This window comes from Gavialis gangeticus, unplaced genomic scaffold (genome assembly GCF_001723915.1).
Source record: "Gavialis gangeticus isolate Ggan-Ray unplaced genomic scaffold, GavGan_comp1, whole genome shotgun sequence".
Lineage (NCBI taxonomy): Eukaryota > Metazoa > Chordata > Crocodylia > Gavialidae > Gavialis > Gavialis gangeticus.
This window is the reverse complement of record NW_017729004.1, coordinates 37,953,690-37,968,803: the sequence shown is the minus strand read 5'-3', so window position 1 is coordinate 37,968,803 and position 15,114 is coordinate 37,953,690. Positions and strand designations below refer to the sequence as shown.

Sequence of the window (15,114 nt, the reverse complement as noted above, 5' to 3'; positions counted from 1 at the left end):
GGGGGGGGGGGGGCGGAAAAAATCCAACAGATTTTTCCATAAAAACTGAAGAAAACGTTTCTAAAAAATCTAGCTCTTTGTTAGCATGACAGTATAATGCTAAGGAAACAATGAACCAGATTTATTGCCAAGGTAGGGATCTTAAAAATCCCTAGTTCCAGGAACAGATTAAATTACTTTCTAGTTCAAAGGCCTTTAAGACCTTTAAAAATGGTGCTTTGAAAAACACTACAGACAACCCAAAATAAGGGATAATACCTACATTTGAACACAAATTGCACTGAAATTTTCTTTTTTCAAGAAGTTTTAACAAACCAACTGACTAACAGCTGAGGCAGTTGAGCCACTTCTGACGTAGAGGGTAGTTTACCCAAATAACTACCGCTATCGGAAAATAAACGGTTGTTCTTTCTTAACAGGGAGTTACTCTGGGGATTAAAAACATGGAGGAAACTAATGGGATATCATGTGTGTGAAGGACAGAGACACAAAGATTAACATTAATCTACTCTACAGGGCACCACCCTGCCCTGCCATCTGCCTAACTTCAGGCCACCATGGCTAACTCTCTAAAGTAGTTAACTATTCCACTTCTCTTGTGTAGAGAGAGAAATTATTTCTTACTGAAATAATTTTAGATGATCAGTGAGAAGTTCTCCATCAATGTTTTTCAAATATTTTTATATTAAATATATATATTTTTAAAAGTAAACCAGGAGTAACAAAACTCAAATTCCCTTAAGGGTGATGATACTGTAACAGAATCTGCATTTAGCATGGTTTAAAATCCATCCAAAACAAAAGCATACAGGTGTTTTTAATCTATGTGTGTACATGGTTATAATTTAGAGGGTTGGAGAAAAGGAAAGATCCTGGGGAATTGGTTCCCACTGCAAACTACAGACTACAATATTGTTTACTCCAGGTGAGGGCTGAAAAGGGACAGAAGGATCGATTCAGGGTACTGGATTATAAACAATTCACCTTGGGAATATATTGCATATCAGGTGCTCTGCAGAAACTACCCACGTGCATGCTCTTACCCTGTGGTAACTTATCTTTCTTGTGCTGAGGGCTAAACTGCATGCAGGTTAAGAACACACCAACCACCAGCTGCTGCAGAGCAGTTTATATGCAATAAAGATCCATCTACCTTTATCCTACAGTAAGCTGTCTGGGTGTCTACTACCCCAAGGCTGATTAGGAACAGTAGCATTCCCACCAGTCAAACAGCTTGTAAAGTTGGCAAAGAGAACGTATTGCTTTGCAGCCTCCTGCTGCTAAGGGCTGGCTCTGTTACCCTCCTGAGCATACAAGATGCTGCTCTCTAGAACTGGCCCAACTCTCAGCCTGCTTTCTCCGCCACAGTCTGCTTGCAAGTAAAGGGTACAGAGGAGTGAGCCAGGCTTGGGATGAAGGACTGAGGAGGAACACATGGTCAATTAAGGAATTTGGGGAGGAGTTTTTTGTAAGGAGGGAAAAAGTGGACAAAGGCAGGAAAATGAGGAGGGAGAAGTGTTTACACCCCCCCCATCCACCCATCAATAAGGCTCTGGAAGGGAGCTTAGCAGTTGGGACCACAGACTGGGACGACTTATAAAAACTGAGGCTCACTGCCCTCAACCCAGTCCCAACTGTGCAAGATCAGTAACTCTACTGTGCGCACACAGGTTATCAATATCAGCAGGTTTTTCCACCGATCCCCATGCCAGTCTCATTTTCTTGATTTAAACATTAACATGAAAGTTGGTTAGATAACAGTACTGTATTTTAAACTACTTAGGACTGTCACAACCATTTGTTTCTGTACCTAAACAGTTCTTAACTGCAAGAGTTTAACTATGTAAGACCAAGAGGTGTACCACCTCAAGTGAACGAATGGGAACATGAGTGTTGGAGAAACCCCTTAGCATTGTGGTTTACTGTGAAAGAAATGAAGGAGAAAGCATTATCTTGGTAATGCTATGAAAAGGGCTTGTTTTCTAAATTGTCTCAGCATCTATTTACCAGATCATAAGACTTACAGAGTAGTAATTAATAGCTTTTTTTGCTTCCCATCACAAATCAAAGAATTCATAGTATTTACTTGAAATATCAATGGTTCCATTTTAGATAAGAGCTCTATACCGCCATTAATCCCATGGAGACATTGAACCATTGGATTTTTTTGCATTAAAACATTTTTCAATTGTGGAGCCCTTTTTTGTGCATAAACACCCTATAAAATAGTTCTAAATGTTTGCTTTTAATTACAGGGCAATCCTAATCTTGCCCATTATATTCGTTGCTAGACAATTTCCCAGGGTGGGGAAAGGGCAAATGTTCAACATATAATTTAAAAAGAGACAGAGCACACCTTTCTACATCTTTTCTAAGAAAACAGATATAAATGCAAACAAATGTTTGATTCTGGCTGTTCACCTGCACAAGCAAGTCATTTAGCTCAAAACAGTCCATGACTGCAAAGCACAGAAGCTTACTTGAGTTTTGAGAATAAAGAGGCCCGCCATTAACATGAGGTTGAGCAGAAAATGGGACGGTCACAGAGGGATTCCGTCTGTATCCACCAGAAGATGCTGAGGAAGTGGTAGAGTTGTGTCGCGAAATTTGCCTGGTCATTGTGCCATACTGGGAACCAGGAGCTGAACCAGGAGCAGCTGAAAAAGCATTAGCCAAAAGGAACCAACGAGAAGACTTAAGCCACGTATTACATTGGACAGAAAGCAGAACACAGAAAAAAGCCCCAGAATGTGACAAATACCTGAAACCAGGACTCCAGCAGGGTAAGGCCAGTAGGAGGTGATCAACAAGAGACAGAAAACACCCAGTTCTACAATATTATGATACCAGCCACATAAACTATCTATCTATGATATAAAAAGCTACTAAAATGTTGCCTTCTGAAATGTTGATCACTACACAGATAAGTTACATAAATTAGCAAAGCTGTAATACCTTTCATTAAAGAAAAAGACAGGTAAATACCGTGAAAAGATTACATATCCTGTTGAAAGCAAAAGTTTTGGAGGCAAGATTGTTTCAGAATGCAATCTTTTTAAAAGGAAAAACCTATAAAAAGATGTTTTTTAACAAAAAGAAGGAAACACTTGCCACTGCAGAAACATGTTTAGTCATGGCTCACACAAGCACCAGGTTATGATTTTTGGACATTATTCTTATTTACTATTTCTACCATTTGTTAACTGTGCTTTCATAGAGGGAACCTGCATTAACAAATTTGAATCAACGTACACATACAAAATGTGTCAGCAGCAATTTTACCAATCACACAGCTGATGTACAATTCATTATTAATCTGAAACAAAAGAATAACTGCTCAGTCTTTCTTTCCTTTTTGCTGTTTCATTTTTCTGTCACAGAGGCTAAAGAATTTCACTCCATGCAAACCAATGAACCTCAAATTTAACTCTTACTTGTCAATGCACAGGTCCCTTCTAGCTTTCAAGCATAGTAACATTTTGCAGAAAAATCATTGTGTGCATATATGCCCAAGAAGTGCATTCAGAAATTTACAGACTAATTAAATATTATTTGAAGATGATTTAACACTTCAGGTAAGAGAAAATGGTCAAGGATTATACAAGTCAAAGCCTCCAAAGTCTGTTTCATGGCAAGAAAATGACTTCTGACAACTGCCATGCTGTGGAGCACTTCTTGTACAGCTTGAAGAGACCAATCTGAAATTCCTGAAGTCTCCCAGTTTCATATCTCCACATAGCATTACTGAATTGTATCCAAATCAGTAGACTAGACACTTCTGCTCTTCCTTCTGTTTTCATTCATACTGGTCCACAAGAGAAATCCCAGTATAGATCCTCCCTCCCATATTAATTATTGCTTTACATTAATGTACATCATTACTGTCTTGTTTTTTCAAAGTCAGGAAAGCAAGGAGAAGACCTGCACACAGACCAAATTCATATTGCTGCAGATCAGATCAGCTTCACTGGGAATATTAGGGTTCTAAGTAACTAATGCATTACACTTTTTCCATATGCATGTACCTTCAGAGGCTTTCACCAGAGGAATTAGTTGAGATTAGTGGATCTTTGTACCAAAACCATGTACACCCCATTAACAAGGAGGCAGACAGCTTCTATGTATCCATTAGGAGGAGTTTATTATTGATTATGCTAAATAACCACAATCACTTCAGGGCTGACTAAGTCTCACCTATCATACTGCCCATCGGGAGAGGTGGTGGTGGCAGTGGTGGTGCTGGCGGGGCTCCAGGAGGAGGAGGAACAGAAATGTGCACTAATAAAATAGTTCATATTGCCAGTTAGGCTAGGAATAAAAAGCTGCATGTTTAACAAACAAGAAATCAGAAACTCTCCAGTGCCTGATACAAAATTTGAGCCCTGGCCCTACGGTAAGTTGCATACTTACAAGCTTTTACTTATTTATGGAATCCTTCGACTTTCTTAAAGCAAAACCACAGAAAAGAGAACTGCACATTACATGGACCCCACTGCAGGATCGGGAACCTAAAGTAGGCCTTAAGTTTTTGTAAAAAAAGGGAACGTGTGATCTGCTCCTTTGTTTACAAAGGATTCCAATGGCAAATTTCCACCTGAGTGTGAAAACATGAAGTTTGACCACCACCATCTTTTAGTCTGTATTTTTAGTTTGGACTATCACTTCCTCACCCAAGACAGCTTAACATGTTTACAGAATAAACATTCACTAAGCCTGCAATCATGGCTTTCCTCTATCTTGCTATATTGACTAACAACCAAGTACTGTACTTCCTCAAACCTAAGACAATTCTCTCACTGAACAGCATGTATCTAGAGTAGTTTAGAAACATCGAAAGCTGCATTTATGCAGAGGGTTGGCCTAGGGTCCCTCTCCTCCCTTTAACTCTATGGTTCTGCACTTCTAATCAAACAGTAGAGTTGTGCTCTTGATACCTAAGGTCCTACACTGCCAGTTCCTATGCAATTTTTAGGGTATTGAGCAATGACAGTTCTTACACTTTGATTTATTTTTGGCTTTAAAAAAAATCACATTAGTGAATGATGTTAAATTTTATAATTGGTGTTTTGTTTATTCCTAGGTTGTCTTCCCACCTTTTTCAGGTGTTAAAACAAAATAACTGTTCTTTTGATTAAATTTTTAGTGCACACAATAATAATAAAACTATCAGGCTATTTCAAAAGATCTATCGAATGAAACGCATACAATACAGTTTCTTTTCTTTTTTTTTCGGGGCAATTACAAATGACAACTTGTCCATAAGCATTGTAAAAGAACTGATTTAATCTGGTACCTCTCAACAAGGGAAAAATCCTTTACTTCTTTAGAATCACTTAGCATTAACACTCTATAAAACAAAGAGCTTACCTAAGTGCTTTAACCATTTTAAATGATTGATTATTTTGGGAATATTTTTCCCCAAGAGATTAAGACTTCAGATTGCTCATGATAGGCTTTCATGGGACAAACTCTGTAACTAGGGTTCTATGTGTTTCAGCACAATTTCAAAGCCATTGAACAGACAAAAGGGTCCATTTGGAAACATCCAAATGAGCCACAGTAACACATGAGGTAATATAAAAAGAATCTCATACCTGGGCCAATAGTTGGTGGTGAAGGTGTAGGCACGGCAATGGGAATGCCAATACTGCTGCTTCCGCTATTCTCTCGGCTACCACTTCCGCCACTACTACCACTTAAATAAAAACCACATACACAAGCGTCATCATAGTTGTCCACAAAGATGTACAAACATTCGTTTTATGTACCTAAACAGTGACAGATTAAAACTGGCTCAATTTTAAACATTGTTGAAAAGAATAAAAGCCCTGTAAATTGACTGTATTTGCAGTCCCTACTCAGATAATCAACTCAGAATCCATTAAATTCTAGCAGTGGTAGATGCAATTAGCTAAGCTGTTACACTTTTCCATAGTCATGTTTTACTTAAATATTGTGTTAACTAAAAATGTAAGCACCCATTTAAGATCTAGACAACCAAGTCTTAATATGAATACAGTAACACTGCCAGGTGCTCCAAATTAAAGATGAGAAATGGGGTGTTAAATGGGTCAAGCATAAACTATCTGCAATTCCTGGAATGTGTGCTACAGGCTTAAAATGTCTTCCTTTTACTAAATGAATATGTGAGTCCAAGTTTAGAGTCGTTAGCAGTTTTACTACAAGAAAGACCAACAATAAAGGCAAAACATAAGTTCTGGTATAAACCATGTCCTCCTCTCCTCCTCTTTTCCTTAGATCCCGCAATCTACAATATTTTCAGCGTTGCTATTGTGTGCTATTCGCTTCTCAATCATGTTTAAGAACAACTCTAAAGTAATATCACAATTAAAGGCCAAGTATTTATACCTAATGTAACTTGAAGAAATCATACAATATTTTTCATGTAAGCCTCTTAAAAGGCCATTCCAACTAAATGGAAAGTAGGGAACTGAATATGACTCCAAGGACAAAATTCAATAAATATGCCATCAGCCAAGGCCTGAATCTATTGAGATTCAGAGGAGAGGAGAGGAGAGAATTAAACAACCAAATGCCCTATAACTTAAAAGCCATTTCCACAGATTCATGCTAATTAAAATATAGCAGCACTCAATCCACTTTATTTACCATTTCTGTGCAACCATACATCAATGCTGCTGAAGAGTCAGGTACAAATCATTCAAATATGTCTTAAGAAAATAACACTGCTATAAAAAGAAAAGTGGTGATCTGAACCGGGAGCCAAGATAATTCCTTCAAAATTAGTGTTCTGACTGCTGAAGACCTTGATCTTGTCACCATGGTTGCAGCTGAATTTCTAGCTGCAGTCTACGTAAAAGATCTTGTGAGACAAGAATGGAGACTTCACAGTAGCTGGCTAAGATTTAAAAGGTCTTCACCGCATACTGATTCAGAAATTATTTTATTTTGACGCGTTTCATAGCTGACAGCAAGTTGTCTCATACATAGAACAATTGTTTTTCCAAGGTCCAAAAGGACTCTCTGAATCCCAGAACTATTATTATGCTTTTTAAAACATCATATTGTTTAAATAACTAAACACCAATCCTTTCTTTAGCTATTCCAAGGACAATAAAACTATCTGCATTCCTCTATAGTATGGGGCATGGTCCCCTTTCTCTGAACATAAAAATCAATCGATTACTTCTCTGCCATTGCTCTAGGAGGGTATTGATAGTGCCCACATTATGTCCACTTTATACACTGCCCTGTGCAGGTCCTTTCACAGCATCTGATTAAGGGAGCTTGTGCTCCTATATGTTTATGCGATACAGGTTTCCCTCGCTTTATGTGGGTTCTGTATGTGCAAATTTACTCTTATGCAATGACCCTTTTTATACCAAAAAATTGTTATATGTGAGGTAAATTCACTCTTTTGTGATTGGTGTGATGGAAGTCCTCAGTCAGCTGCTTTGTGTGGTGCATTGTGGGAGTGCAAAATAGAGTCTCCTGTGTGGAGCTGTGCTTCTCGCTTGTTGTCTGTGACACATGTTTCTGTAGTTGCCATCACCATTATAGTAACATTCACCACCACCCTGTGCTTGTGTGTACTGTCTGCCACTGGTAAGTACCAAAATCTTCTTGTAAAAGCGGTAGAAATGGGTCTGGGGGTCAGTACAGTCAAGGTCTTGGAATATATCCCTATTTCTTATATTGTACAGTGGGTTCCCCTTATGCGAATTTGAGTTATGCACCGTTTTCCAGGAACACATGTACAGCATAAAGCAAGGAAAACCTGTATATCTGATTTACCTAGTCTATAATGGTGAAAATCAACCCTGCCTTCTGTATACATTTGAAAAACTGAAACACATTCTAGAGTCAATACATTCAGAGGTACCAAATCTGGACAGCAAGGTATTTTAAAACTACATCTTTCTTATGTGGCATATGTTCCCAACCTCTGAAGGATCCAGGTATAAAGCTCTTCTACCACCCCAATGAACCAGACCAAAAACAGGTACAGAATCAGCAGCAGCATATTCTACCTGTGGGTTCTTGGTCTCTGGTTCAAGGAAGCTGTTCTTCCTGGACTGTGCTGACTTCCAAGTCTGGCAGGACTGGTCATATAATCATTAGGAACGGTTGGAGGCTTGACTGGCTCCAGGGTTTTGTAAGGAGTATTTCGTCTGGTCAAAGAAAAAGGGGATGGGAAAGAGAAAGAGAAAGGGTCAAGAGGTAGAACAGATAAGTCCTTTGATTAAAAGTAATCAAGCCATTTGTTTTCCTAAACCTTCATAAACAATCACTGTACAGTGACCCACATTACCATAAAAAAAATATACCTCTACAAGCATAAAGGAAAATGGGTGTTCTGTTCTCAACATACTAGTGTTGCATATTTACAAAGGCATGATTAAAGTTAAATTTAGTCTCATTTCAAAAGTTAAATAACATTTTAATGTTGAGTATATTAAATAAAACCATAGAAAAAGTATCTTGAAAATGATTTGGTACTGCAAGACTAAGTTATACATACCTTTAAAACACACAAATTAAAAATATACCTGAATTTATGGTCACAAAATACTCCAGAGGTTAACAGTTGTGTAAACTCCAGCATGTACACAACCTTACAATTGTGCCTGCCAACAATGTTATAATCAAGGGACTGTTAAAACACTTCCTCAAATACACCTCCCCTCAAAATGTAACCATCTGAAAGATACCCCAAACAAAAAGGGTAACCATATTCTTCACCAGAATTCAGGTATGAGGCTGCACACAAAGAAAGGAACCCAGAAGGCATGACAAAACATTTTTAACTATTTGCACAATATCTTACTAAATTGCCAGTTAAACGGAAGCACCTCATTTGTATATAGTGTTCTTCATATAATAAATCTTTTACATGGGATGGAAGCATAGCTATCACCATCACACAAACTGAGGCACCAAGAGATTAAATGACTTGCTCAAAGCCACCCGTCAGACTGCCAGCCAAACTAGATGTAGACAACAGGTCTCCCAAGTTCCAAAGTCTAATGTTCTATCTAGTAAGCCACACTGCCATAAGCCTGCATTATTTTTGCTGAAAAACTAGAGGTGCACTGATAAAGATCGACTGATCCAATAGCTGATTTACAGGAATGCAACCTGGGAGTTTGGAGAGCAGCCTCCTGACAAAGTCTGTGTGTGTGAGTGTGTGTGGAGGGGAGAAGAGGTGTGGAGGAGGGAAGGAGCATGAGGGGGGCAAATTAAAGCCCCCAAGGTGAGGGAGGGAGGAGGCAGGGGCTGCCCAGCCAGGGCACAGAATGGGACCCTGAGGCCAACAGCAGGATGGAGCCACAAGTGGCTCTTCCAGAGGGTGCAGGAAAGGAGGGGGCAGCTCTCTACCACTGTGCGCACCCCTGAGGAAGGTATGGGGGACACATATCCCCTTGTATGCAGGGCAAGGGTGGGCTGCCTGCTGCATGTTCAGGGTCAGGGGCTGTGCTAGCCTTTTCCCAGTGAGGGGGCTGGGCTCAGATGTACAGGGTGTGCTGCAGTACTAGGAGGGGTGGCTATGGGGAATTTTGGGACAGCTATAGCCCGATACCCCCCCACCAGCACTGACCTGCTTGGGGCACTCTGCTCTGCTGCCTTTCCCTCAGAAGCCCTGCCTTTCCCTTGGAAGCAGGGGTAGTGCTGGGGGGTGCAGATTTGAGGGGCTATAGCTACTCCAAAATTCCCTATAGCCCCCCCCATATCCACCCCTCCCAGTGCTGCCACTGAGAGCTCCATGCAGCTGAGCCTGGCCTGCCCCTGCATGCCCCAAGTGCAGCCCTGGCCCAACTCCCCCACCGGGAAGAGGCTAGCATATTACTTGAAATATTGAAAATAGAAATTCAGACTACAGGCGCAGCCTCTGACCCTTAGCCCACAGCGGGCAACCCGCCCTTGCCCCACGCACAAATCCAGGGGGGCATGTGCCCCCTATGCCTCGGCAGGGGGTGCACGCAGCAGTGGGGAGCCACCCCCCGCGCCCCACGCCCCTGAATGAGCCACCTGTGGCTCCATCCCAATCCCAACCTCGAGGTCACATTCACCACCCTGGCCTGGTAGCACCTACCCAAGCCCCACTTCCTCCCTCCCTCACCATGGGGGCCTCAATCTGCCCCTCCCACAGCCCTTCTCCTTCTCCACACCCCTTCTCTCCCAAAGACTTACCAGCAGGAGGCTGCTGTCCAAACTACCAGGCTGCATTCCTGGCCATATGCATGCTGCAGTTGCACACGGCATGTATTGGTGACACTATCAACCAAAAAAAGCCAACGGCTGATGACGTTAGTTTACCTGTTATCAGTGCCAATCCAATATGTGACTGATATATTGGTGCACCTCTATGAACAATTCTACAGCATAGTAAAAATAAGTAAGTAAATAAATATAAAAATCCACTCCCTAATAACCAGACAACCACAGCAAGACAATGAATTTGGTGAAGTGAAAAGCAAACAAAGAAAAAGAGCAAAGCCATCACAAAAAAAGTGTGTTTTGTTCTGTTACCAGCTGATGGCTAAGTACAGACAGTCAAAAAAGCTCAAGGTTGAATCAGTTGAATCTCTGCAGGTTAGTCCAAGCAGCGTAAATTGAACTGAGAAGCAAATGAACAGACATTCAGTTTTGATTCCAGAAATGTAGTAACATGCCTACAGTGGCTCAGGGCAGAAGCTGGGGGATGCTAGAGCATGCCTCCGTGCTAGCCTGCCCACTGTGGGATGCTAGGGGACTATATGTTAACTTGAATCTGGAGGGGATCTGAGACAGAAGTTCAATAAACTGATTTAACTTAAATCAGTTACGTCTGATACTACATTCATCCAGGTTTATCTTAAACTGGTTTTGGCGACTTTGAAAGTGGTTTATGTGCACTGAATTTCTTGTATGTTATAGATTTGAACGCGTTTCCAATGACTCTCACAAGGTTGTGTGTAATTTCTGTCCCTAGCCATAAAGTTTAGTTGCATCATTTTGTGGTATCCTAGCAAACAAGTTTGATTTCAATAGATATTATAGAAAAGCACTTCTCACAACAGTAACATTAACTAAACCATTTCTAAGAAAAAAATAGGCATATCACAATTATGTGTATGAATTATGGTATTTGTGGATTAGTTTGTTTATGCACACACATAGCTACAAAAAGTTTTAAGACTGTGACTGCTATTATTTTTGTTGTGCCAAAATGATTAAATCATGAGAAAATGAAAAGGCCTATGTTCCAGTTAGACCAAGCCAGAAATATGACTGATACTGCAAAGAAAAATGATAAACAAGGACGTTTTGTACATGCTTCTACTAGAAATAACCAAAGTGAAGAACATTAAAAACCCTATCATTATTGTCCTCGCTTAGAGAGACTGGGAATAAGAACTGGAGTCCAAGTCTTAACTCTTCTCTGCACATTTTTGCAAAGGGAGGATGTAGCTACTCCTGCTGTGCGTCTCTGATTTCTCGGGGTTTACTCAGTTCTGCAGCTAACTCAAAAAACGTTCCCTTTCAAAGAACTAAATCCTAGATTGTTTGGGAAACCTCCTAGTTAAACACATGCTCTCTCCAGGCTCCAGACAGTTCTTTGCCAGCCCTCTCCAGACACTAGGATTTGGTTCCTTTTCCAGAGTTCAATTATTCCTCTTCTCTCCAGTGTGTTTATTGCCAGCACCCCTTGGGGAAGTACAAGGAAATAAAAGTCCTCTCTCCCCGCTAGATTCAGATTCAAGATTTAGACAATGCCTATTCACTCAGCTCACCATGCTTGCTGCATTCCCCTGAGATGCTTCCTGTAGAATCCATGTAGTCAGACTAGGTGCCCTCTTTGCCAGACTAGGTGCTTTTCTATACCCCCACCCTGGTCACAGGAAAGATTATCCAGGGATCTTATGCCACCTGCAGATCTTACTCAATAGTGAGCTTGTTGTTTATCCTTTCTGCCATCCCCTGATGCGTGGACTTTTCTCTCTCTCTCTCCTGGGGTATTACATTTCCCAGGATTCCATTCAACAAAAAGGGTATTGTTTCCCAAAAGGATCCCAAACAATTCCCCTCACTGCTAAAAAGCAGCTCTCTGTGGTGGACCACCACTGATGATCAGGTGCATAACTGGGGCAGAGCACATTACCCAAGAGCAGGGAATGAGAACTTTCACAAAGCATGAGGCAGCACATGCACATAGCAATAGTTTGCCTTAAAAAAAGAATGCATTAAACACTTCAATACTAACAAAGGTTCAGTGCTGCCCAGAACACTGCAAAACTTTGTTTTAGAGGGCTGTGACTTGCCTATTTTTCTTACCTGGCTCTCCAGGTCCCCATCCCAATAGCTGCCTTGTCACTTCACACATTATTCAGCACTTCAACTCAGTCAACCAAAACATCTGTCACTGATACACCCACACCAGCCCACCATGACTAGGTTTCCACCTACTCTATGCCCAGAGTCCGGGGTGGGGAGAAGAATTCAGAGTTGTGGCAGAGAAGGACCTCTGTTACAGAGACTTCTCTTCAGATATCACTCAAAAGACCATACACAATAGGCCAAATGGCATATTACCCAAGAAACACTATGTCAGGATAAGCTGTAATAATTTGCTGATGTCTCAAGATCACCAGATTTTAGCATCTTGAAAGATTACATCAGTAAAACATTTAAAGCATTACAATTTCTATTCAAGTGGGTGCATAAATGAGAATACATCCTCAAGCAACCCAATTTTGCTTAAATACTTCAGCACAGAAGAAAGGCAGAAAATGCATTTTCACATCTCTGTGCTATCAAGATACAAGTTAACAACAAAGAACCTTAACCCTAAAATCTCCTGCTTTGGAACTTTAAAAATAAGAAAAGCCTTCTCAGAGTCCTTCTGTATTCCAAATGTTAGTGGCTAACTGCCTTCAGAAATAAAACAATAAATTCAACCTATTGTTAAGTCCATGACAAAATGTTTCCTGAAAGAAAAGCCATTAAAAAAAAAAGTGTGTGAAAAAACAAAACAAAACAGTACAGTTGTATTGTTATTAAAAAGTGATGTGCCTCACAGGATGGAGTTACTGGACTCTGCATTCACTCACCAAACTAAGAAACATTAATATCTGCACAACTTAAAATTTCCTCAAATATACAGGCAGGATTACCAGCCTCATTCTTACCCCAGAGTTCCCCGGCCTGACATAGGAGGACTCGGTGGTTTTTGTGTAGGCGGATTTGTTCTTGACAAGGTGCCAGTTCTTGCAGGCTGGTTACTTCCATGCTAAAATGAGGGGAAACATTATTTTATTTTATTTTATTTTACCGATACAGCTCTACTATTAACAGTTATTTTGTTGTGTAAGAATATGAAATGAGGATTCCCAGACAGCTGTAAAACAGCAAGTTCTTTTAGCTGCACATGATAAAAGCACCATTAAAAACAAGGATTAAAATTTTAGCATTACATTGTCTTTGCTATTATTTTAAAATGGAGGCACATCTGAAACTTAAGTAACGGAAAGGTAACAATTGATTCACATGCAAAATTCTGTTTCCTTCTTTTCTTTGAAAGAATGTTGCAGCCATGATCATGCCAATTCAAGTGTGATTATTTTAAACAAAAATTTAGGCTAACTGTACAATCTTGTCTGGCTTCGACCAATATTCCTCATCCAGTTTTGCTCAGCAATTTGACTAGCAGTCATGCAGATTGTCTGGGAAACCTCCTATAAAAAATGTAAGTGAATAGAATCAAGGCATCTACTGAATCAGAGCAAAGCACTAACACATGTTAGAGAAATTAATGTAACTAGATATAAATGCAAGTGTCAATATATCACTGATATATTAACACACCTTAGCTAATCGCTGCGAATCTGAACTGAAACACAGCATATTTAAATCTAAAAAACCTATGAAAAGCAGAGCAGTGTAGAAGAGCACTAGTTTTCAGTTTTAATGGTTCTGCAGCCTCTACTATCAAATACAGTGAGGCACTCTGGGTCAAATGAGAAATAACTCTTCTTACCTTGGCTTTTAGCCACTTAACGTTGGCAAAAAAAGGGGGGGAAAAAGTAGAAGTTAATGGCAAATCCATCACAACTGACAGGACAGGTTAAAACTACAGTTAATAACAAAAATTCAATTTCCCTATTGATAATTAACTACTGCATCCCAGATACAATATTTATGTAGGTTCAAGAACAGGCACACAACATAAGCCATAATTAACTGGCACCCTCAAATTGAAATTTTACATTTATCAAAATTAAAAACAAAATCAAACTTTTCTACACTTATTTGCTGCTGCAATAAACAAAGATGCATGGAAGCAAACCTCTTTGTGGCCAGCCAGCCAGACTCCTCCCCACTGCCAATCGTGAGACTGTAAAGCCAGTTTAAATGCGTTTGACTAACATTATCCAACTCCAACACTATGCTTACTAAAAAGTTCCAGTTCACATGCACACTGAACACTATATCACCTAGTGCAGAATATATTCAGTTGGACATTTAATCTCCATGTATTTTGGAAAACTTCTAGCTGCTGCACTGAATGATAGAAGAGATGAAGGGAGTGCTCAGATTGGATTACAAGCAGAGCCATTCACCTCAAGGTTACTGACTGAAATGCAACCTAAATCAGTACTGTAGTACAATTTGCCAGCTCAAAATAATTGATACTGTTAAACAGTCAGGGGTCAGGAGATTCCTAATCTTCACAAGAGTCCTAGTCTTCATGGTTGCAGAGAAAAACATGAAAACATGGCCTCACATTATGCTTAAGGGGCCAGAATCAGAAGATAAATTTGGGGTTTCTTTAATAATTAAAAAACTGATATTTTTGGAAGTCTAATCTAAAAGATAAGCAAGCCAATAACAACAAGAAGTTATCTGTTGAATTTCTGAAAGCAGACTACCATTTTCTGTCCCTAGCATTAACGGTCCCTATTGTGACAAGAAAGTCGCTACCCAAATACAAACTCTTCCTGGTAGTTTCAGGAATAGTCAAGATATAGTAATAACGAAAGCCCTATATGTGGTCCTTGCAGCGTGGACTGAGATTTGTCATCAGAATGAAGTAGTTTATATCAGTGGTTCTCAACCTTTTTTGTATCAGGACCCATCTGTAAACATCAATGG

General features: G+C 40.0%; 1 protein-coding gene across 10 annotated transcripts in view; it reads right to left on the bottom strand.

The window, feature by feature from the left end:
* ABI1 (abl interactor 1) overlaps positions 1-15,114 on the bottom strand; it is a 139,611-nt gene that overhangs the window by 23,184 nt on the left and 101,313 nt on the right. For 2 of the 10 annotated variants that reach the window (XM_019508258.1, XM_019508261.1), the window contains exons 4-9: positions 14,000-14,014; positions 13,152-13,252; positions 8,013-8,153; positions 5,595-5,695; positions 4,195-4,278; positions 2,481-2,657 (exon numbers count right to left, since the gene is read on the bottom strand). In XM_019508258.1, the coding sequence (XP_019363803.1) occupies positions 2,481-2,657; positions 4,195-4,278; positions 5,595-5,695; positions 8,013-8,153; positions 13,152-13,252; positions 14,000-14,014 (619 nt within the window). The remainder of the gene's footprint in view (positions 1-2,480; positions 2,658-4,194; positions 4,279-5,594; positions 5,696-8,012; positions 8,154-13,151; positions 13,253-13,999; positions 14,015-15,114) is intronic. The other 8 variants (XM_019508260.1, XM_019508263.1, XM_019508262.1 and 5 more) reach the window with 6 other exon arrangements.